Source organism: Kogia breviceps, chromosome 17 (assembly GCF_026419965.1).
Source record: "Kogia breviceps isolate mKogBre1 chromosome 17, mKogBre1 haplotype 1, whole genome shotgun sequence".
In the NCBI taxonomy this organism is placed as follows: Eukaryota; Metazoa; Chordata; class Mammalia; order Artiodactyla; family Physeteridae; genus Kogia; species Kogia breviceps.
Window position 1 is genome coordinate 34,568,808 of NC_081326.1, and position 25,635 is coordinate 34,594,442.

The following is a 25,635-nucleotide window of genomic DNA, read 5'->3' on the forward strand; positions in this document are numbered from 1 at the left end:
AAATACATAAAAATTCATAATTATAAATCTAGGTTGGTAGATTATGCAGTGTATAAAGACAAAATATGTAGAAATATGTATAAAGACAATAACAACATAAAGGTGGGATGTAGCTACATAAAAGTTTTATATAATTTTGAAACTAAATTGATATTAATTCCAACTAGATTGTTGTAAATTCAGTTATTCCCCAGTGCAACCACTAGGAAAATAACTAAAATATACATGACAAGGGAAATAAAAAGGGAATAAATTGATACACTAGGAAGAATCTATTAAACACAAAAGAATGCATTAATGGAGGAATTGAAGAATAAAAAAGATAAAAGACTTACAGAAGACAAATAGCAAAATGGGTAGACCTATTCTTCCTTATTAGTTATTACATTAAATGTCACAATTAAAAAGCAGAGATTGGCAGAATGGATTAAAAATATGATCCAATTATATGTTGTCTAAAGATACTCACTTTAGATCCAATCACAAAATAAGCTTAAAGTAAAAGAATGAAAAAGATATTTGATGCAGACAATAACCAAAAGCTGGAGAGGGTATACTAACATTAGATGAAAACGAACTTTAAGACAAAAATTGTTAAAAGGGAAAAAAAAAAAGATATGATAAAGATATGATAAAAGATATGATAAAAGATAATGATAAACGGGTGAATTCATTAAAAAGATAACAATTATAAACGTATATGTACCTAACAACAGAAGGAAAAACTGACAGAATTGAAAGAAGAAACACACAGTTTAACAATAACAAATGGAACCTTCAAAACCCCACTTTCAATAATGCATGAAAAACTACACAGAAGATCAAAAAGGAAAAAGAGGACATGAACAACACTATAAGCCAAATAGACCTAACAGACTATACAGAACACTTCAGTCAATGACAGCAGAATATACCTTCTTCTGAAGTACACATAAAACATCCAGGACAAGCTATGTTAGGCCACAGACGTCTCGAAAAGTTTTAAAACAACTGATATGCAAAGTATCCTCTCTGACCACAATGGAATAAAACTACAAATCAATAACAGAAGTAAAGCTGGAAAATTTACAAATATGTGTAAATTAAAAACATATTCTTAACCAATGGGTCAAAGAGAAAAATAACAGAGGACTGAGAAAACACTTTGAGACGTGAAAACAAGGAGGCAACATACCAAAACTTATGGGATGCAGCAAAAGCAATGCTCAGAGCAAAACATACAGCTATAAATACTAAAAAAATGGCTCTTGGGCTTCCCTGGTGGCGTAGTGGTTGAGAGTCCACCTGCTGATGCAGGGGACACGGGTTTGTGCCCCAGTCCAGGAAGATCCCACATGCAGCGGACCGGCTAGGCCCGTGAGCCATGGCTGCTGAGCCTGCATGTCCAGAGCCTGTGCTCTGCATTGGGAGAGGCCACAACAGTGAGAAGCCCGCGTACAACAACAACAAAAGGCTCAAATCAATATCTAACATTAAACATTAAAGAACTAGTAAAAATAAGAGCAAACTAAATCAAAAGCTACCAGGATGAAGGAAATAAAGATTAGAGTGGAGATAAATGAAATAGAGATAAAATAACAACAGAGAAAATCAACAAAACAAAAAGTTGGTTATTTGAAAAGTTCAAAATTGACAAATAAGATAAAAAAGACTCAAATTACTAAAATCATGAATGACAATGATTTTGTATCCTGTAACTTTGCTGAATTCATTAGGTCTAAATTTTTTATGTGGATTCTTTAGGATTTCTACACATAAGACTGTGTCATGTGTGACTGGAGAATACTTTGTCCTTTCCTATTTGAATGTCTTTCATTTCTTTTTCTTGACCAATTGCTCAAGTGAGAGCTTCCACAATGTTAAGTGAAAGTGGTGAGAGTGGAAATCCTTGACTTGTTCTCTATCTTAGAGGGGAAAGCTTTCAGTCTTTCACCAGTGAGTACAATGTTAGCTGTGGGTTTTCCATATATACCTTTCATCATGTTGAGGAAGTTCCCTTCTATTCCTTGCTTCTGAGATATTACCAAGAAAGGGTATTGGGTTTTGCCAAATGCTTTTTCTGCATCAAATGAGATAGTGATGTATCTTCTTTGCCCCTGCCTTCTGTTAATGTGGTGTATTATACTGATTAATTTTCAAATGTTGAACCACCTTTGTATTCTTGGGATTAATCCCACTTAGCCATAGTGCATAATCTTTTACTGTGCTGCTAAATATGGTTTTCAAATATTTTACTGAGCATTTTTGCACCTATATTTTAAGAGATATTAGTCTGTAGTTTTCTTTTCGTGTGATATCTTTGTCTGGCTTTTATATCAGAGTAATATTGGCCTCATAGAAGAGTTGGGAAGTGTCCCTTCCTCTTCAATTTTTTGGAAGAACTTGGGAAGGACTAGTATTAATTCTTCTTTAAATGTTTGGTAGAATTCACCAGTAAGGCCAACAAATCTTAGAGTTTTCTCTGTTGGGAGATTTTGTATTACAAATTCAATCTCCTGACTTTTTATAGGTTTTCAGATATTCTATTTCTTCTTGAGTAAGTTTTGGTAATTTCTGTGTTTCTAGTAATTTTTCTATTGCATCTAAATTACCTAATTGGCATACAATTAATTATTCATAATTTTCTTATGATCCTTTTATTTCTTTAAGCTCATAGAAATGTCCCCATACAAAATCAGTGGTATTTTATACACAATTAATGAATAACACGAAAAGGAAATTAAGAAAACCAGTTTATTAGCATCAAAAATAATATGTAGGAATACATTTAACCAAAGAGGTATAAGGCTTGTACACTGAAAACTGTAAGAAACTGCTGGAGGAAAGTAAAGAATACCTAAATAAATGGAAATATATCCCACGTTCATGGATTGGAAGACTCAATATTGTTAAGATGGCAATAATCCCCCAAAGTGACCTACAAATGCAATGCCATCCATATCAAAATTCCGACAGTTTTGTCTTTTTCTTTTCTTTTTTTTTTTTTTTTGCAGAAATGGAAGCACAGATTCTAAAACTCACATGGAATTGCAAGGGATCTCAAATAACCAAACAACCTGGAAAAAGAACAAAGTTGGAAGACTCATACTTCCCAATTTCAAAACTTAATATAAAGCTATAGTAAATAAAACAGTGTGGTACTGAAATAAGGGTAGACTTACAGATCAAGGGAACAGAACTGAGAGTCCAGAAATAAACACATAAACCTATGGTCAAAGGTTTTCTACAAAGGTGCCAAGATTATTCAATGGAGAAAAAAATTGTCTTTTTAAGAAATGGTGATGAGACAACTGTATACCTAATGCAAAAAAAATAAAGTTGGTGTCTTACAGTTTTCCAAGTACAGGTTTCCAAGTACAGGTCTTTTATCTCCTTAGGTAGGTTTATTCTTAGGTTTTTATTCTTGCTAATGCAATTGTAAATGGGACTGTTCCCTCAATTTCTCTTTCTGAGCATTTGTTGCTAGTGTATAGAAATGCAACAGACTTCTGTATATTAATTTTGTATCCTGCAACTTTATCAAATTCATTAATGAGCTCTAGAAGTTTTTTGGTGGCATCTTTAGGGTTTTCTATGAATAGTATCAGGTCATCTTCAAACAGTGACAGTTTTACTTCTTCCTTTCCAATTTGGATTCCTTTTATTTCTTTTTCTTGTCTGACTGCTATGGCTAGGACTTCCAATACTATGTTGAATAAAACTGGTGAGAGTAGGCATCCTTGTCTTTTTCCTGATCTTAAAGGAAATGCTTTCAGCTTTTCACCACTGAGTATGATGTTAGCTGTGGGCTTGTCGTATACAGCCTTTATTATGTTGAGGTATGGTATCCTCTATGCCCACTTTCTACAGAGTTTTTATAATAAATAGATGTTGAATTTTGTCAAAAGCTTTTTCTGTGTCTAATGAGATGATCATATAATTTTTATTCTGCAATTTGTTAATGTGGTGTGTCACAGTGATTGATTTGCAGATATTGAAAAATCCTTGCGTCCTGGAATAAATCCCACTTGATCATGGTGTATGATTCTTTTGATGTATTGTTGCATTCAGTTTGCTAATATTTTGATGAAAGAAACTGAAGATGACACTAATAGATGGAAAGATATACCTTGTTCATTGACTGGAAGAATTAATATTATTCAAATGACCATTCTGCCCAAGGCAATCTACAGATTCAATGCAATCCCTATGAAAATATCAATGGCATTTTTCACAGAACTAGAACAAATAATTTTAAGATTTATATGGAAACATGAAAGACCATAAAGAGCCAAAACAATCTTGAGAAACAGGAACAGAACTGAAGGTATCATGCTCCCTGATTTCAGACTATATACAAAGCTACAGTAATCAAAACAGTATGGATAAACAAAAAGGTCTTACTGTATAGCACAGGGAACTATATTCAATATCCTGTAATAAACCATAATGGAAAGAATATGAAAAAGAATATATATATATATGTGTGTGTACATATAACTGAATCACTTTGCTGTACATCAGAAACTAACACAATATGGTAAATCAATTGTACTTCAATTAAAAAAAAATAACAGTAGGATACAAAACATACACATAGATCAATGAAATAGAACAGAGGGCCCAAGAAATGAACCCATGAATTTATGGTCATTTAATCTACCACAAAGTAGGCAACAATATACAATGGAGAAAAGAAAGTATCTTCAATAAGTGGTGCTGGGAAAACTAGATAGCTACATGTAAAAGAATGAAACTAGAATATTCTCTAACACCATATGCAAAAATTAACTCAAGATGGTTTAAAGACCTAAATGTAACACTGGAAACCATAAGATTCCTAGAAGAAAACATGGGTGAAACACTTTGACATAAATTTTAGCAATATTTTTTGAATATGTCTCCTAAAGCAAAGGAAATAAAAGCAAAAATAAACAAATGGGCCCTATTAAACTTAAAAGCTTCTGCACATCAAAGGAAACCACTGACAAAACAAAATGATAACCTACTAATGGGAGAAAATATTTGCAAATGATATGACCAATAAGGGGTTAATATCTAAAATACATAAACAGCTCATACAACTCAACATCAAAAAAATAAACAACTAGGGCTTCCCTGGTGGCGCAGTGGTTGAGAGTCTGCCTGCCAATGCAGGGGATATGGGTTCGTGTCCCAGTCTGGGAAGATCCCACATGCTGCAGAACAGCTGGGCCTGTAAGCCATGGCCGCTGAGCCTGCGCGTCCAGAGCCTGTGCTCCACAAAGGGAGAGGCCACAACAGTGAGCGGCCCGCGTACCGTAAAAAAAAACCCCAAAAACAGAAAAAACAAAAAAACAACCCAATTAAAAAATGGGAAGAACACCTGAATAGACCTTTATCCAAAGAAGACATACAGATGGCCAACTGGTACATGAAAAGATGTTCAACATCATTAATCATCAGAGAAACGCAAATTAAAATCATAACAAGACAGCACCTCACATTTGTCAGAATGGCTATCATGAAAAAGAACACAAATAACAAATGTTGATGAGGATGTGAAGAAAAGGAAACCCTGGGTCACTGTTGTTGGGAATATAAATTAGTGCAGCCACTGTGGAAAACAGAATGGAGATTTTTCAAAAAACTAAAAATAGAACTACCATATGACCCAGCAATTCTATTCCTGGGTATTTATCTGAAAAAATTGAAAACATACATGCATCCCAATGTTCATAGCAGCATTACTTACAATTGCCAAGATATGGAAGCAACCCAAGTGTCCATCAACAAATGAATGGAATGAGAAAATGTGGTATACATATATTATGGAATACCACTTAGCCACAAAAAAGAATGGAAGTTTGCAATTTGTAACAATATGGATGGACTCGGAGGGTATTATGCTAAGTGAAATAAGTCAGAGAAAGAAAAATACTGTATGATATCACTTATATGTGGAGTCTAAAAAATAAAAGTAACTGTTAAATATAACAAAAAGAAATAGACTCACAGATATAGAGAACAAACCAGTGGTTACCAGTAGGGAGAGGGAAGGGGGAGGGGCAATATGGGGGCAGGGGATTAAGAGGTATGAACTACCATGTATAAAATAAATAAGTTACAAGGATATATAGTATAACACAGGGAACATAGCCAACATTTTATAATAAATATAAATGAGATATAACCTTTAAAATTGATTCAGTATTCTGCACACCTAAAACTTATATAATATTGTACGTCAACTATACCTCAATTTTAAAAGGTGAATTTTGTATTAGAACTCACACCATATACAAAAATTAATTCAAAAGGGACCTAAATGTAAGAGCTAAATGTAAGAGTTAACACTGTAAAACTCATAGGGATAAATCTTTATGACCTGAGATTTGGCAATGATTTCTCAGAAATGACATCAAAGACATGGGCAACAGAAGAAAAAGCAGATAAACTGGACTTCAAAAAAAATTTTTAAATGTGTACATGTAAGTATACTATCAAGAGAATGAAAAGACAAAGGAAAAAGTCCTTGACAATTATATATCTGATAAGAGTCTAGTATCTATTATTCCATATCTGATAAAGGTCTTATATACACATATCTAATACCTAATAAATATATGTATATGTTTATTACACACACACACAGACACACACATACTTAGGGAGAGAGAGAAGGGGAGGAAGGCAGAAGGGAAGTGGGAGAGAGAGGGAGAGAACAGATGAGGGTCTAATATCTAGGACACTTAAAACTCAACAACAAAAAGAAAACAACCTAATTAAAATATGATCAAAGGACATGAATAGACCTTTCTCCAAAGGAGAAATACAAATGGCCAACAACACATGAAAAGACACTCAAAATCATTAGTCATTAGAGAAATAAATATCAAAATCACAATGAGCTACCACTTCACACCCACTAGATTGGTTATAATTAAAAAAAAAAGATCCTAACAAGGATGTCAAGGAATTGGAACCCTCGCACATTGCTAGTGGGAATGTAAAGTGGTATAGCCACTGTGCAAAACAAGTTTGGCAGTTCCTCAAAATGTTAAACACAGAACTACCATATGACCTGTCAAATCTACTCATAGGCATATACCCAAGAGAAATGAAAACAGGTGTTCAAACAGAAATCTGTACACAAATATTCATAGCAACATTATTCATAATACAAACTGAATGTCCATTAACTGAGAAATAAATAAACAAAATGTGGCTTATCCATACAATGGAATATTATTCATCCATAAAAAGGAATGAAGTACTGATACATGCTACACATGGATGAACTTTGAATACCTTGTGGGAAATAAAAGAAGCCACAAAAAAAGGTCATATATTTTATAAGTCTATTAAATGAGATGTCCAGAATAAGTAAATACATAAAGACAAAAAGCAGATTAGTGTTTGCTGGTGGCTGGGGAGAGGACTGAATGAGGGAGTACTGCTTAATGAGGTTTCTTTGGGGGTAATAAAAGTGTTCTAGAATTAGAGTGTTGATGGTTGTGTGATATTGTACGTTTATAATTGTTTAAATGATAAGCTTTACTTCAATCAAAAAGAAGAAAAAAGAAACCTGAGAATTGCAAGGGGAATATCCCCAGATAACAGTAGAAGTCCATTCCAGGAAAACAGCTTCACAGCAGTACAGAAGAGTAATAAATCCATACTGGAACAGGACAATGGAGGATTCTAAAAGGAAAGTCTCCTTCAGGGGAAAAAATGCCAACTGATATATATGACCATAAGGAAAATATATATAAGTGTGGCAGAGTTGTTGGAGCAACTGATGTGCAAAGTTAACAACAGTTGCATAGAAAAACAAGGCAAATGTTAACTCCAGGAAAAAAGATGGATTGTATGAAACAGAGATATACACCTCTCAGCCAAGCAACTGTATTTATTTAGTCATATAATATAAAGAGTGATGATATTCTAAATGAAATTTAAGTAACTATGTGATGGGGAGGGGGTAGATAGAAGGGTTGAAGAAGTGAGGGGACTGATGTGGAAGACATAAGTTCTCATTTTCCAAAAGAGGCTTTCAAAATATAATATAAAAAATGGGGAATATGGAAACAATTTAAATATTTTCTTTAGAATATGGAGTTAAATACTAGAAGAAAATGCTAATAGAGTATTTTTATAACATGTAACTTTTAAATTACATACATAGATTGGTTGACAAAAATTTGGAAACTAAACTAATAAATAATCTTTACTTTATTAAAAAGTAGCTGGTGTGGGAAAGACTATTTGTTCTTCCCAAGAGCAATTCTTACTTTCTGCTTCAGCAATAGAATTAGCTGGCTGAAAAGCTAAAGATTACATTTTCCAGTCTGCTTTGTACAGCATGACTAAGTTCTGGCCAATGAGAAATTAAATAGAAGTTATATATGCAACTTCTGGGTCATACTTTTTAGAACTTTATTCCTCCTTACTTCCTTCCTGATGGCTAGAGAGGAGACATGATGGCTGGAGCAGAGGCATTCATCTTGTGCAATAAGATAGAAGCCATGTATTAAGGATGGTAAAGCCATAGGACAGTATAATACAGGGGCTGACAGCAACTTCACAGACCAGAATGAGTACACCAGCTCAAAATTGTACATGATACAGAAGATACAGAAATAAACTTCTATCTTGTTTCAGTCACTGTTATTGTGGTCTCCCCTTTAGAGCAGTCAAACCTATAACCAAATATAGACAGAAATCAACCAAAAGAATATAATAAAATTTCTTATGTACCTAAGGTTTGCAGCTAAGCAAATATTAACTTTACATGAATGCTAAGACTCTCTTATGAAAGTTGGGAATTATGGTAAAAATTTACCTTTTTTAACTGGAGACTGATGTTGTTCATTAAGACCTTGAGAAAAGGCTTGCATTCCGTTCGTCTTACACTATTGAAAGAAGAAAATACACTTTTTATCTAAGGTTTTAAAATTTTATGTAACACTTGGTTTTTTTAATCCATTTTGATTTTATTTTTGTGTATGGTGTTAGGGAGTGTTCCAATTTCACTCTTTTACATGTTGCTGTCCAGTTTTCCCAGCACCACTTATTGAAGAGACTGTCTTTTCTCCATTGTATAGTCTTGCCTCCTTTGTCATAGATTAGGTGACCATAGTTGTGTAGATTTATCTCTGTACTTTCTATCCTGTTCCATTGATCTGTATTTCTGTTTTTGTGCCAGTAGCATACTGTTTTGATTCCTGTAACTTTGTAGTATAGTCTGAAGTCAGGGCGCCTGATTCCTCCAACTCCATTTTTCTTTCTCAAGATTGCTTTGGCTATTCGGGGTCTTTTGTGTTTTCATATAAATTGTGTGTGTTACTTAATTTGATTGTGGTAATCATACCACAATGTGTATGTATATTACATCATCAGGTTGCATAACTTTTTAAAAAGATAATGTTCAACCTAAATATATTCAATTTGTATTTGTCAATCATATCTCAATGAAGCTGAAAAAAAGTAAATTTACTTTGTCATGCCTGCACACATTAACAACTGAAAATGTAGATTATTTCAAATCTTTCATAGCATGTAAGAAAGTACACCTACTAAAATTTTATAAGGTGATTATTTATGTCTTATCTCATTTAACTGTCATAATCTTACAAGGAAATAAGGCAAGTGTTATGATCACCATGTTACAGGCAAGCGAAATCAAGACAAAAAGTGTTTAGTAACAAATCCAAAAGTACATAGATAAGAGGTAGTCAAGCTAGCTTTTGAAGCTCAGGGCTAGTTATGGAGAATGTGGATCTAAAGGGGTACCATTCACAGCACAGATGTGGCAGATATCCTAGCAGGTGGCAGCAAAGTATCTTATTCTAACAAAATCTGTATTTTTATATAATATTTTGTTCTTCTTCTAGCTCTTGTAAAGGCACCAAATGGATAGCAGTGGCCCTATTAAACCCACTCATTTAACAAACACAGAGTGCCTACTACATGACTGGCACTGTGCTTTGTACTGGGAATACAAAGATGAACATGACATTCCAGTATATGTTTCTGGAGGGATCACAAACTAAAAGGTAGACAGAAAAATAAAACACTAAATGACAATAAATCTTGAGAAGTTCTATAATAAAGATATGCAGAAGGTGCAATGGAAGGAAGGAGTATCAAGCGTGACTTAGAAATTTCAGGAAACACTTTACATAGGAAGTGATGCTTAAACAACACTTATAGGACTAATAGAAGTTAGGCTGGCTGACCGGTGTAAAATGAATGTTTATGGAAGAAAAGCAGCCTTGAGCTGCAAAACATGGGATAATATGGCTAGTTTAGGAAATGAAAAATGTTGACTAGGCTTGAGTAAAGCAAAATAAATACCACGTTTTTTGTTTTTTCTTCAAGTCAAGGTTCTTTGCAATTTGTTGTGAAATACCCAAACTGCACACCCAGATATTCTATTTAGCCTTTTCATTTTTATAGCAAAAATGTTCCCAGACCCTGTCATTTATCTTAAACAGATGTACACCATTGAGATAAGGAAGGAGAACAGGAAGAGACAAATTCATATCAACATCCATTCCTAGGATGAAAATTTAAAGAGTAAGACTTATAAATACTCTCAAAAGATAAAATGGAAACAGGAAAAATACTGTAACTCATAAAGAACTAATTTCTGTAGTATAAAGGAGCTCCTAGGAAACAATGGGGGAAAAAGCCTGTAAAAAAGAATGGTGCATTTAATATTGTCCCAGAGGTCTCTGAGACTGGCACATATATGCAATGGAATATTCCTCAGCCATAAAAAGGAACGAAATTGGGTCATTTGTAGAGATGTGGACAGACCTAGAGACTGCCATACAGAGTTGAAGTAAGTCAGAAAGAGAAAATCTAGAAAAATGGTACAGATGAACCTGCTTCTAAGGCAGAAATAGAGACACAGTTGAAGAGAACAAACATATGGACACCAAGGGGGGAAGGAGGAAGTGGGATGAATTTGGAGATTGGGATTGACATATATATATATATATATATATATATATATATATATATATATATACTGATACATATAAAATAGATAACTAATGAGAACCTGATGTATAGCACAGGGAACTCCACTTGGCTTGCTATAAAGCAGAAAGTAACACAACACTGTAAAACAACTATACCCCAATAAAAAATTTTTTTTATTAAAAAATAAAAATAAATAAATAAATAAAAAGAATGGGTGAAGGCCATGAATTGGTAATACAGATGAAAGGAAATTCATATTACTCTTAAAACAGATCAAAGATGGCCACAAATTCTTGACATTCTTTTATCTCCTCCCCTTGAATCTGAGTAAGCTCTGTGACTGCTCAGATCAATCTAATATGACAGGCCCCTGCTGGTTTCCAGGCCTTAGTCTTGAAACCCAGACATGGTGCTATAAAGAGCCCAAGCCATTTGGTGAGGTCATTTGTAGGTGCCCCTTCCAGTCTACAGGGGCAGCTAAACTCTAAACCAACAGCCAGCATTAACTACCTGCCATGTGAGTGAGCCATCTGACCATCCAGTCCAGTCAAGACTTTAAGGCACTCCAGATCTAGATGTTATCTGATTGCAACCACATCTTTGAGAAATGGCCACCTAAGACCAGTCAGCCCACAGACCCATGAAAGATAATAAGTTGTTGTTAAGCCAAAGTTTTCAAGTGCTTTTTTTATGAGGTAATAATTTAAAAAATCAGATTAAAAGAAGTTGTTCAGGCAGAAGAAAGATAATACCAGTAATAAATGGATTTACAGAAATTAAGAGTGCTGGAAATGGAATAAATGAAGGTAAAATAAAATTCATTCTTTTATTTTAAAAAATTATTTTAAAAGATAATATACAAAAGCAAAAATAGTAGCAATGTACTGTGTATTTATAGCACAAGCTAAAGTAAAATTATGACAATAGAGCAAGAATGGGAGGGAATATGCTACAAAAAGGCTATGAGATCTAAGAAGTGAGTTTGTCAAGGTCAATATACAAAAATCAATACTATTTCTATATCCTAGTATCCAAGATGTGGAATTTGCAATTTATAAAAAATACCACTTAACAATACTATCAAAAAATACAAAATGCTTATAAATTTGACAAAAGATGTTCAAGACCCCTATGCTGAAAAAAACAAAGCACAGAGAGAATTGTCATGTTTATGGATCAAAGACTCAAAATTAAGATGTTAATTCTTTTCAAATTAATTTTTAAACTCAATGAAAATTCCAATAGGCTTTTTTGTAGAAATTGACAGCCTCATTTAAAACTTATATGGAAATGCAGAGGACACAGAATAACAAATTTGAAAAAGAATAAAGTTAATGAACTTTCATTACTTGATTTCAAGACTTATCAGAAAGCTACAGCAGTCTGTAAAGTGTGATGTTGACCAAGAGACAGACATATAGGGAATCTAGTATATAGCATGATGACTATAGTTGACAGTACTATATTGTATAGTGAAAACTGCTAAGAGGGTATATCTTAATATTCTCACTATAACAAAACAACAATAACAAAATAGTGATTATGTGAAATGAAGGATATGTTAACTGAACTCACTGTGGTAAACATTTTACAACATACACATGTATCAAATCATCACATTCTATACCTTAAACTTACACATTATATGTCAATTGTATCTCAATAAAGCTGGAAAAAGACATATAAATCAGTAGAACACAATAGAGTTTAGAAATAAATTCACACATGAATTTATTTACTCACATATATAGTGAGTTCAACAAACTCGTATGATTCAGTGATAAAAAGACAAACAACTCAAATATTAGAAACATGCAAAAGATTTGAACAGACACTTACCAAAAAGAAAAAAGAAAAATACAGATGGTAAATAAACTCATGATAAAATGCTCAATCTCATTAATCATTAGGAAAATGCAAATATAAAATACGATGAGATACAACTACTCACACACTAAAATGGCTAAAAATGAAGACTGACTATATGAAGTGTTGACAAGGATGTGAAGCAACTGGTACCTCACACACTATTAGTGGGAATGTAAGATGGTACAACCACTTTGGAAAACATTTTGGCAGTTTCTAAACCAACTTAACATATGATCCGTCAATTCTACTCCTGGGTATTGTGTGTATGTCCACACAAAGACGTGAACACAATTATCCACAGTAGCATTATTCATAATATCCCAAAACTGATACAATCCAATGTCCATCAACTGAGGAATAAATAAATTGTTCTATATTCACACAGCAGAACACTATTCCAAATTGAAAACAACTACTGCTATCTACAAGGACATGGAAGAATCTCAAAAACATTATGCTGAGCAAAAAAAAAAATCTAACACCAAAGAATATAGACTGTGTGATTTCATTTACATGAAATTTTAGAGCAGCCAAAATTAATTTATAGTTAAAGAAAGCAGATCAGCGGATGCCTGGAGGAGGGAGCACTAGGATTAGTAGAAGTGGGGATGGTGAATGACTGTAAAGGAATAAAAGAGTACTTTTGGGGAAGATGAAACTACAGCTCTATAGCTTCATTGTGGGGTTAGTTACATGAGGTATATATTTATCAAAACTCTTTGAACAAATGGGTTCATTTTTCTGTATGTAAATTATACCTTAACAAAGTTGGTTTAAAAAAATACACAGAGTTAGTAAAAAGTGTCCTTCATTATAAATTATGTGATATATCTCTGACATAGATTCTGGTCACTTTTGCATTACAATTGAAGCAGCAGACAAAATTTCAAACTTAGAAGTATATCTAATTAATTTATTTTTCTCTATAAAATTTACAATATTAATATACTCCTTTTTACTTATAAAGTTTCTAAAAGAAGGTCAAGGGTTCCAAAGAGAGGTATGAATATTATTACTGTATTAATTAGGGAAATGTTAACTACTGGAACAGATAAAACAAAACATTACAATGGCTTAAAAAGTTAATACAAAGCAAGTGTAATTAAGATATCACCATACTGACACAGAGATACACAAATAGATCAATAGAAAAGAAATAAGAGTCCAGAAACAGGCCCTATTTATCTGAAAACTTATACAATAAAGATGGCATAAATCTGTATGGAAAGAATAGATCATTCAATGAATTGTGCTTTACAATTGGTCTTCTATATGAAAAAAATAGATTTCTATCTATATCATACAAAAATTAATTTCAGGTAGACTGTACACTTAAATATTAAAGCAAAACTTTAAACCTTTTGGAAGAATATGTAGGAAAAATATCCTTTTATCTTAGGGATGAGAAAACTTCATAAACAATGACACAAAGAGTGAAATAATAAAAAAATTTAAAATATGACTACATTAAAATTTTAAAGTTTGAAAAAAAAAACATACAAAAAAATAAACAATTCTGTCATAGACCAAGAGAAATGGGCAAATGATATGAACTGATAATTCACAAAAGAGAAAAACCAAACAGCCAAATTAAACATAAGAAAAGATGCTGCATTCAAAGTAATAAAGAATAAAAAATTAAAACTGACAAGATACATTTCTCACCCATTAAACATGAAAAAAGAGTGAAAGTTTGACAATAACAAGGTAAGGATGTAGAAAAATCAGAGTACTTCATGCATTGCTTGTACAAATCACTTTGGAGAGAAAGTTGACAGTATATAGCAATTCTACTCCAGGTTTATACTACAGAGAACCTCTCAAACATGTATAAAACATAACATACAGATGGGTGTTTATTGTAGCATTTATTATAAAATATTTCTATTTCTATTATAAAGCAGAAACAAGTGTCATGCCTGTGACAAAAAATGGAACAAGAAATGTGGTAGCTTAATATATATATAAAGAGATTATTCTGTACCAGCACATATTGAACTGCTTTACTCATTTTAATAGTTACTTAGTATTCCATTTATAAATATATTTATGCTTGTCTATGCATAATGTATTTCTGGAAGTTTCTAGATAAGAAAGGGGTACAATGGTTACTTCTGATCAGAGGAAATAGGTGACTGGGGGATAGAGATTGGAGGGAAACTTCACTAAATGTCATTTTGTATATTTTGAATTTTTAAATTTGTGACTATTTTATTTAGTCAAAAAATTAAATTAGAAAATTTTATATATAAACCTAAATGTGAAAAAATATAGCAAAATATGTGTAGGTAAAATATTATTTATGTAAAATTGTAGAACAGTTAAAACAATTCTATTTGTTATAGCAAAAGTACTAATACATTCATGAAAACAAAAATAAATTGAGGATAGCTACCTTGGGGAAGTATAAGAAGGAAATGGGATGGTGCAGGGATATATAGGTTTTTAAAATTTTACCTGTAAGGTTTTTTTCTTTAACATTTTCTAAAACAAATAAAACAAAATATTTAGCTTTGAAAATGGTGAGCAATGTGTATTAATGTGTTTATTCTCTTTAATATATGCTTGAAATAGATCATAACTTTTAAAAAGTATATAAAGCACTTAGAATAGTACCTGGCACACAACAGCCATCTAACAAATGTTACTTTCCAGTCGTAATGCTTTATTTTATTATAACTTCTAAGACTTACTCTGCTAACTCCACTTTGTAAGTACTGGGTGTTGCATGGATATTCATTTTGGAAGTTGAAAGGGAATACTGTTCCTGTTAGGAAAGAAAAAAAAAACGTTTTAAATATCTATTACTTCAATAAATGGTATAACACCACCTAAAAACCTTAAGTACCTAGGATATTCTAGGCATTGTTATGAAATGTTTTCTGCTGGTTCATTACTCAACACAATGAAATGTCAGCCACCATGTTAGGAGATGGGTTTATAAGCATGAAAAAAGCTCAGAGATAAAAGAGTTCATAGCTTATTTTTTTAAAAAACAAGCTCATAAATAATGACTATAATAAGTTATGTGACAGGTACAGAGAAGGTACCAGGGGAGAGTAGAGTGGGCTTTGGGGGTATCAACTAAGGCTTCACGAAAAGAAATAATTCAATCTGAGTCTTGAAGAAAAAGTAGGTTTCTTTGAGGATGTGAGTTGTCCAGAGAGAAGTATGCTGAGAAAGGCTAAAATTAATTTCTGATTTACTTAACTTTTCTGCTTAATAAACCCCTACTCCTGTCCAGATCTTAAGAGGATATAATTAAATGAGAGATCAGGGCTACCAGCCCACTCCTACCTACCCCTGGAATAGCTTTCAAGGGAGAGGATCAGTGGGAAACTGAACCTGTACAAATGAGGGAGGGATGATGAGTACTGTAAAAAGGCTAGTCACATATTACCTTCGCTTTAGGAAAAAAATCTGAGACTTGGCCCTACACAACTGCTTCTTCAGTGCACCAGAAGGATACAGCTTCAGCATTGCTAAACTATGGTCCAGAAGATCCCTTAATTTCAATCTGTCTGTCCTAAGTCACAGCCATCTTCAAAGGAAACATTACCAAAGTAGAGACAATCTTCTTTGTAGGAACCAAAGATAAGAGAACAAATGGAGGACTGAGGAGCTGTGTCATTTCTATCTTTTCTGATTCATCTTTGTACCCAGTAAAAGTGCTATATTTTCCCTTTTCTAAGTAGCCAGTTATTCAGTTGAACACATGGACTAAACAGAATTTAAATAACTTTTATGTTTTATGTATATATGTATAGACAAATATACATAAAATATAAATATATATACTAGTAATGAAAATAATAAAAAGGTCACTATTCCAATTTAGAAATTAAATACCAAGTATTTCAAGAATTTGTCCAAAAGTTTAGTTTTACGGGCAAAAGAAAATATTTTAGAAAATTTAGATTTCCTGAAAAATTAGATTTTATGTTCCAGCTCAAGCACAGCCTTAATCTGTAAGTATTGCTTGGTACTAATTTTTTTCAATTAGGTATATTTTTTAAAGGCTAATGCTCTCTCCAGCATGACTGCTCTGCAGTGGTCATAATCACAGGACACAATTTATATTGAGAGTATCATTCTGAGCAGAAGCCAGTTGTTAACCATGAAAATGAGACATGAAAAAAAAAAAGATACACAAGTTGCTCTCAGGCAAAAAAATACACAAGTTCTTCCCACCTTTGTTGGTCTGGTAGACCATTAAGAATTTTCTTATTGTAAGTCAAAACCACAATGAGTTATCACCTCACACAGGTCAGAATGGGCATCATCAAAAAGTCTACAAATAATAATTGCTGGAGAGGGTGTGGAGAAAAGGGAACCCTCCTACACTGCTGGTGGGAATGTAAATGGGTGCAGCCACTATGGAAAAGAGTATGGAGGTTCCTTAAAAAACTAAAAATAGAGTTAACATATGATCCAGCAATCCCACTCCTGGGTATATATACAGAAAAGACAAAATTTCTAATTCAAAAAGATACATGCATCCCAATGTTCATAGCAGCACTATTTACAATAGCCAAGATATGGAAACAACTCAAGTTCCCATCAACAGAAGATGTGATATATACACAATGGAATATTAGCCATAAAAAAGCATGAAATAGTGCCATTTGCAGCAACATGAATGGACATAGAGAATATTATACTTAGTGAAGTAAATCAGACAAAGACAAATATTATAAGATACCATTTACATGTGGAATCTAAAAATTAATATAAATGAATCTATTATAAAACAGACTCACAGACATAGAAAATAAACTTATGATTACCAAATGGGAAAGGGAGGAGCAGAGGGATAAATTAGGAGTATGGGATTAACAGATACAAACTACTATACACAAAATAGATAAGCAACAAAGATTTGCTGTATAGCACAATTAACTATATTCAATCTTTTTTTTTTTTTTTTTTTTTTTTTTTGGTGGTACGCAGGCCTCTCACTGTTGTGGCCTCTCCCATTGCAGAGCACAGGCTCTGGACGCACAGGCCCAGCGGCCATGGCTCACGGGCCCAGCCACTCTGCGGCATGTGGGATCTTCCCGGACCGGGGCACGAACCCGTGTCCCCTGCATCCACAGGCAGATTCTCAACCACTGCGCCACCAGGGAAGCCCTATATTCAATCTTATAATAACCTATAATGGAAGTAATCTGAAGATATATATATATATATATGTATATAACTGAATCATTACTATACACCTGAAACTAACACAATATTGTATATCAACTATATTTCAATAAAAAAAAGAATGCTTCTCTTTGGTAATACTTCTAAATTCTTCAAACAGTGGAGATCATTGGTTTTCATTATTTTTTAAATATCTACCATTTATATATTTATTTAATTATGTATTTTATACATATATTACTTATATATTATTTGGCCTTTCAAATACTAATTAGCCATTAACCAATTAATTTTTTTAAATGTGTACCCTAGATTACTCACCAGGGGGAGAAGTCAGATGACGAACAGGTCTTGCTGGTTGAAGTGGTTTACCAATCAATTTTTTGGTTTCCATTATCTCAAAGACCTTGAGGCTCCATACTTTAGGTGGGAAAAATACATTTTATCTTCTAGACAAGATAATCAAGTTGCTTTAACATATATACAAATAACCACGACATTCATTTGAAGATAACTATTTTATAAGTTAAGGTGGAAAACACAAAACAAAGCATTTAAAATAACATGCAACAACCATAGACCCCTTTTACAGTGTCTGTCACAACTGAATATTCCCTCTTTAAAACATTTTCCTCCCTTAACTCCCCTGACTCTTTTCTTTAAGTTTTGTTTCCTGTTTCTTTGATTGCCTCTTCTAACTTCCTTAGCTGATTCCTACTTTACTCCAATTAAATTTAGGGATGCGTCCAAATTTGGCTTTGGTCCTCTTAGCTACTCTCATCTATCTTATGATTGCAACCACCTATCTGCATGATAAATATGCCTTAATTTACACATCCAGCATCTACCTCTCTTTTAAATTCCAGTTTAATCTTTCTAATTGCCAAAAGATATTTCCATTTCTATCTAACTATAGGTACCTCAAATTCAACATATCCAAAATTGCAGCACTATTTACAATAGCCACGACATGGAAGCAACCTAGGTGTCCATCGACAGATGAATAGATAAAGAAGATGTGGTACATATATACAATGGAATATTACTCAGCCATAAAAAGAAATGAAATTGAATTATTTGTAGTGAGGTGGACAGACCTAGAGTCTGTCATACAGAATGAAGTAAATCAGAAAGAGAAAAAAACCATATGCTAACACATATATATGGAATCTAAAAAAAAGGTTCTGAAGAACCTAGGGGCAGGACAGGAATAAAGATGCAGACGAAGAGAATGGACTTGAAGACACGGGGAGGGGGAAGGATAAGCTGGGACAAAGTGAGAGAGTGGCATTAACATATATATACTACCAAATGTAAAACAGATAGCTAGTGGGAAGCAGCCGCATAGCACAGGGAGATCAGCTCAATGCTTTGTGTCCCCCTAGAGGGGTGGGATAGGGAGGGTGGGTGGGAGATGCAAGAGGGAGGGGATACGGGGATATATGCATACATATAGCTGATTCATTTTGTTATACAGCAGAAATTAACACAACAATGTAAAGCAATTATACTCCAATAAAGATGTTAAAAAAAAAAAAGACTACTTGGCACAAGGCAAGTGCTAAATAAATGCTATTATTATTTTAAAAAATCAAATTCATTACTTTGACTCCAAAGATGTCCCTCTTCCTGTATTCCTTAAAGTCATCACCAACTCCCTCATAACACCCTCAGTTAAAGATACATTAAATTTGTCTATATTAGAGCCCCCCCACAATAACCAGTCTCTAATTCCTATCCATTCTACTTCCAAAATATCTCTCAAATATATTTTCTTTACTCCCACCACTACTCTTTTAGTCCCACAGTAGTTCTTAATTCATCTCCCTGAACACCTAGACTGATTTAAATACTCCCTCTCCCTATGTACCTATGTACCTGGGACACAGTGAATATGCCCATATCATGGCACTTAGAGAACACTGTACTATACTATACTATATACCACACTATAATGGCTGATTTGTCTTCCATACTAGGCAAAAGTGAGGAACAGAGTCTTCTTAAAGTGAGGAACAATATTTTCATTCCTCCTGTGTCCCCTACAACTAACTCAGTACTTGGACTGGATCCAAAGTAGGTGTAAAACAAGCATCTGCTGAACAAATGGGTGAATACAGTCTCTTTTCTCTCCAAACTATGATCTCCTTACACACATACCTGCTTAAAAAACCTTCAGTACCCCATCACCTCCTGAATTATTAACAGAAACAGGACCCAACATCCATGTATCATGCACAGTAAACCACTTACCTATGTCACATTATTTAATATTCAGAACAACTTTATAAATTAGGCACTATTAACAGTTAGAGCTCAGGTCTTGGGTCAGCCTACCTAGGTTCATATCATAGCTCCACCACTTAGTTATGTAATTATGGAAAACAATAACCCCTATCTCCTAAGTTTGATGTGAAGACTAAAACAGAAAATCTGTATAAAGCATTAGCACAATGCCTGGTACATAGTAAAAGTTCAATAAATGTTAATTTTATCATTTTTTAATCCTCATTTTACAGAGAAGGCTTAGAGAAATCAGGTAACTTGCCCAAGGTCATGAGTCTAAAAAGTGATGGGTATGCTCATTCCCATGCTTTTGGCCAACATGTTATGATCAAGCTAGCCCCATACTCTCTTTCCACCTTCCACACAGGCAGAACTGTCCAAGTTTCATTAAGCACCCTTCTTATGTGCTCATACATCACCCCTGTATCCTCTTCCAGTGTGGTATTTATTGCATTAGTTTCAATTACCTATTATCTGACTATAAAATTAAAGCTCTATCACTCAGGTATATCTCTAATGGCTAGCATAGTGTCTAATACACAGTACATGTTCAATAAGTCGTTGAATTCATAAATGTTATTTTGTTTCACCATATATATTCAGGTGCTCTGTTTGGAGTTCCCTCACTCTCCCTGCTGCTCTTCTCCCAAATTGCTATTCATCCTTCAAAACCAAGGTCAAGTTCTCTCTACTTCCTTGGAAAGTATCCTCATGCCTCAACCCTAACATAAATAAAATAGTTCACATGAAGTTCTCTAGTTCCTAACAAATAGCTGATAGTAAAATAACAATAATGGTAGCAACAATAATGATTTTTCTTTCTTCCTCCAGTGGTCCATATTGTATTGGGTTGGCCAAAAAGTTCATTCGAGTTTTTCCATGACTTCTTATGAAAAAGCTGAAAGAATTTTTGACCAACCCAATATTTTGCCTATTAATTTTTCTAAAATGTACCATACAAAAAATCTATTATATGTCTAATTGGTTAGACTGTGAGTTAGCTGAAGCCAAAAACATTAGACTTTATTTATCTTTGTATCTTAGTAGCTGGAACATAATTAGTTTTACTAAATAAATCTATAAATTTAAATACCTCCTATTTAATGAAAATATTCTGATGCCTGAATGGACCAAAAGCTTTCCAAATTTTGATACCTATCAAGACAAAGTCAAAAGTAAAACTCCACCTGATTTTGCACCTGCTCATCCAGAAACTGATTGTAACCCATGATCTTAAGCAGAGGTTTGTCTAAGTGACTGTTACCCGAAGTATAAAATAGGGTTAATCACTTTCTTTATGCTCCAAAGAAATGCTTTCATCTTTAAAAATGCCTTTGGACATAATTCAAGTGTTAAAATCATAAATTTATAAACAATCTCTCAAAGTTAGCAATGGTAACTAAGCACAAAATAGTTACTTTTTCTTGAAATTTGGAGATATGCAAGCCAGTACTCTAAGTTAACACCCATCTACATTTGTAATGTGTATGTTAACTGGTATTTCAGCACAGTGATTAACAACCTTGTAAACAAAACTAATGCACTATTTTGATATAATAGGAAACAAAATAGTTATAAGCATATGTAGCAAAAAACCCATTTCAAATATTTGTTGAATATTTTCTATGTGGAAGGGAATATTTTATTATGGACCAAAGAGCAGTCTAATATTGCATCATTTAATGTTTATCCTAGCCAGTTTAATTAGGACCCTAATACTGGTAGTAGTACATTTCCATCCTGTTTCCCATATGAAAAGAATACAATAGAGTACTTTGGCACACACTATTTTATTTTTCATTGCTCAGCTGAAATCGAGTTGGTAGGTTGTAAAGTCTTTCCAGTTGCTGAGCAATGCAAATCCCCAGTATTCAATGCAAATCCACAGTTTTCAAGAGTTGGGTAGTTTCAGAACTCTTATGATTTTACAACACATGTAAATAAACAAGCAAACAAAGAAAAAGATTTTTCAGTACCATCTACCCTTTCAATTTGTAGTATGAAAACTACAGCAAAGTCCCCAGATACATAAATCCACATCAGTTAAGGAAATTAGAAAAGATGATGCCATACAATACTCTATTCAATATGTTATTTTAAAGTAAACAATGTCTGCATAGAGACAGTGACATTATAGGGAATAAGTCTGGGATGCATATTACATAACAGCATCATGTCTTAAACAGTGTTATTAATGGAAAAGTATTTACCTTATACAATAATAAGCAATTATTATTGTAAAACTGATCCAGGATCATAATCTATGAAGGACAGGGCTCCACAAACCAAAGCCTAATTCTCAGTTTGGGTTACAAATGAAGACAGCTGAACTACACAGTCAGCACATAAAATAACTTCAATCTTAAACTCTAATGTCTGCTCACTCATTGAATGTATAACTCCAAAAGTTTCCTTTGAAGCTACCTAGGTTAGGCATTTATGATATCAAGTGTTACAAAGAACAGTTGCAAAAAAACATAACCCTACCTACAACACTGGGTAGCAAGTAGTGGGCCTGTCATAAAGTTGTCTTTGAAATGTAAATATATAGTTTTGTGGTATAAATATTTTTTAAAGGACATTTTGATCCAATGTCTCAAAAATTCATTATATTAACACATGCTGAGAAATGGTTACTAACTAAAGTATTTTTTCAAGTTTACACAAATCATCTTAAAATGCCAAGTGGTATGAACAGAACACTGGTTTTCAAGTCAGGAAACCTGTGTAGGTGCTATTCTTCATCTAGAATACTAACTTTATCTTAGGTTATTTGTTTGTTTAAAAAAATATATCAAACTAAATATAAGGGCCCACCAATTCTGAAATTACAAATTAACCTAAAATTTTCTAAAATATAGTACCATGAGATAAGTATATATACTGATCAATTGGGGCAAAATTTCATTACCCAACATATCCTATTCTATCCTATTCTATATTCTAATTAAAACTCCTTTTTTTGAGATCCTACTACATGTTAAATGCATTACATATACTATCTCATTTAATTTTGAGCTATACATTAACTGTTGTAGAAAATCATTATTAGCTACTTTAAAGATGAGAAACCTGAGGCTAAGAAAAATAAGAGACGTGCTCAAGTTCACACAGTTATTGATAGAAATGAGGTTCTGACTCTAAAGTTCACGCCCTTGTCTCTAAACTTGTGTGTTTGGTAAGTAAAAGACAACTGACTCTCTCCTATTCCATGTTGACACTGCTTGTATGGAAAAAAAAATTAATTATGAGAAGGAACATTTATGTATAAAACCTTGCTGAATAAATTGGTGTGTGCTAATAATTTTCATTTCCTCAATTTTCAATTTTTCTTCAAATACTAAATAAATTGTGGGATTACTATGCTTTCCTCACTCTGCAGATATGGTACACTGCCATTCTAACCCACAGAATGGATTAGAAATATGAAACATAATATGTATTATACTTACAAGCTGAATATCATACTTAAAATTTACAACTTAAATTCTAGATTTCTTTAGAAACTGCTGATGGTTCTGCTGCAATTAAGAAATAAGAGCATATAAAATTAAAGAAATAAGCTGAGAAGAAGTGAAAAGACAATGCTTTCATTTACCTCATGTATACTTCCTATATAGGATTATACCAGATAGGATTTAATCTTAATTTTCAACTTCAAAATATCTCTTTTACAAAGTTAGGATTCCTTAAAGCCAAATGCTGCTTGTAAGTAAACAGCACAAACTGATAACCTGATAGATGAAAAATAACATAAAGGAAATATAGAGGAGTACAGGATAAACTAATTATGACTTACATGATAAAAGACACTTTATACTCCACAAATCGGGTTGCCATATGCAGGAAAAATTAAAACTAAAATATCAAAAACTTATAAGCCCAGAGTGTCCCCTTATATTTTCCATTTCATTCTTTCTGACCAAAAAAAGTTTTTTTCTCTGTGAAGCATCTTTCAATACAAGCACAATTTAACATTGAGGTGGGATAAAACTGTCCAGATAATGGGTGTTAGTGATTGTCATAACTGATGTAACTGTCCTTTTTCAGGTTTTTTTTTTTTTAGTGTTGCTAAAATATCAGCAATTATAAACTTCTGATACAAATATGTTGTACACCTGAAACTATTATAATGTTATATGTCAACTTTTGTAAAACAGCATACCCTTACATACAAGTTGCCTAGAAACATCTTCAAATACGTTCATTGACCATTTGATTTCCTTCTGTGAAGTGACCACATATGTCTTTTGCTTATTTATTCTTACTGAGTTTTCTTTTCTTATTTAATTTAACTTATTATTAATAAAAACAACTACAGTAATCTCAAAAACAAAAACAAACTGTTGCCCAAAATTAGTAAGGATGATTCCAGGGCATGGGAAACAGTCTTCAATCCATCCCACGACCTAGGACCAGGTCCTGGGACAGCGGGAGATGTGCACTTCCTTTTTGGGGCTTTTCATGTGTTTGTTTTGTTTTTGTTTTATCAATATCCCTTCAGCAGTGTAATTCCCTTGGCCACTTGCCCCTCGCCCGGTTTTCCACACCGACCCCCACCCCCTTCCTTCCCACATGCTCTCTCCCTTCTCACTCTAAGAACCACCTTGGGGACCCTGTGGACGCCCTGCCTGATTTGCGCCGACTGACCCCAGAGCTTCTCTCCCTCACCTCAACTTTCCCCGTGTCCGCCCTCGGAGACGGCGTCCACCGGCCTCCTCACACCCCGGGGCCTGACTTCTGTCCTCGTTTGGCTCGTCATCCCCGACCACCTACCGCCTTAAGATCCGGGAGGATTTCGGAGCAAGCAGCCTCGTCGCAGGGCTCAGCCCTAGACGCGGCGGCCGAGCGCCCGGCTGCCCGTTCGGGAACTGCTGCAGCCGCGAGTCCGCTCCAGGCACCGGGTGGCGGTGACGGGGGCGGGGCAGACAGCGGCTCCCGGGGACGTTGGGCGGGTGCGGGGCGGGACCTCAGGCGCCTGCGGGGCGGGGCCTCGGGCGCCCGGGGCCCAGAGCGCGGCGCAGCCCGGCGGGAGCAGAACTGTTAAACCGGCGGTGTGCGTTTCCCGGGATAGGCAGGGCGCGAGAGGCGGGCGCAGCGTCTCGGGAGCCGCGCGTGGTGCGGAGGATGCTGCGGGAATCCTCGCCGAGGTGCTGACAGGCTCGCCCTGGACGGGACGCGCCCGCCTGAACAGCCTTTGGGACCCCAGCCGGCAGCCCTGCTTGCCCGACAAGGGTTGGCGCGAGACAAGACGTCTGCGTGGTGCCGGGCGGCGGACTCCAGGCAGCGTCTGTGAGCTAGGCCGCCTTTGTGAGCGAGGCCTCCCGTGAGCTGACGACTGAGCCCGTCCTGGGTCAGAGCTGCCAGCGGATCCCGCAGGCG

General features: G+C 34.4%; 1 protein-coding gene across 2 annotated transcripts in view; it reads right to left on the reverse strand.

Moving 5' to 3' along the window:
- Nucleotides 1–25,192, reverse strand: part of C17H8orf88 (chromosome 17 C8orf88 homolog) — a 41,859-nt gene extending 16,667 nt beyond the window's left edge. Inside the window, exons 1-4 of one of the 2 annotated variants that reach the window (XM_059043481.2) lie at nucleotides 24,925–25,192; nucleotides 18,289–18,387; nucleotides 15,513–15,586; nucleotides 8,804–8,873 (exon numbers count right to left, since the gene is read on the reverse strand). In XM_059043481.2, coding sequence (XP_058899464.1) covers nucleotides 8,804–8,873; nucleotides 15,513–15,586; nucleotides 18,289–18,361 — 217 coding nt within the window. In that variant the 5' untranslated portion in view covers nucleotides 18,362–18,387; nucleotides 24,925–25,192. The remainder of the gene's footprint in view (nucleotides 1–8,803; nucleotides 8,874–15,512; nucleotides 15,587–18,288; nucleotides 18,388–24,924) is intronic. The other variant, XM_059043480.2, reaches the window with a different exon arrangement.
- Nucleotides 25,193–25,635: the final 443 nt, after the last annotated feature.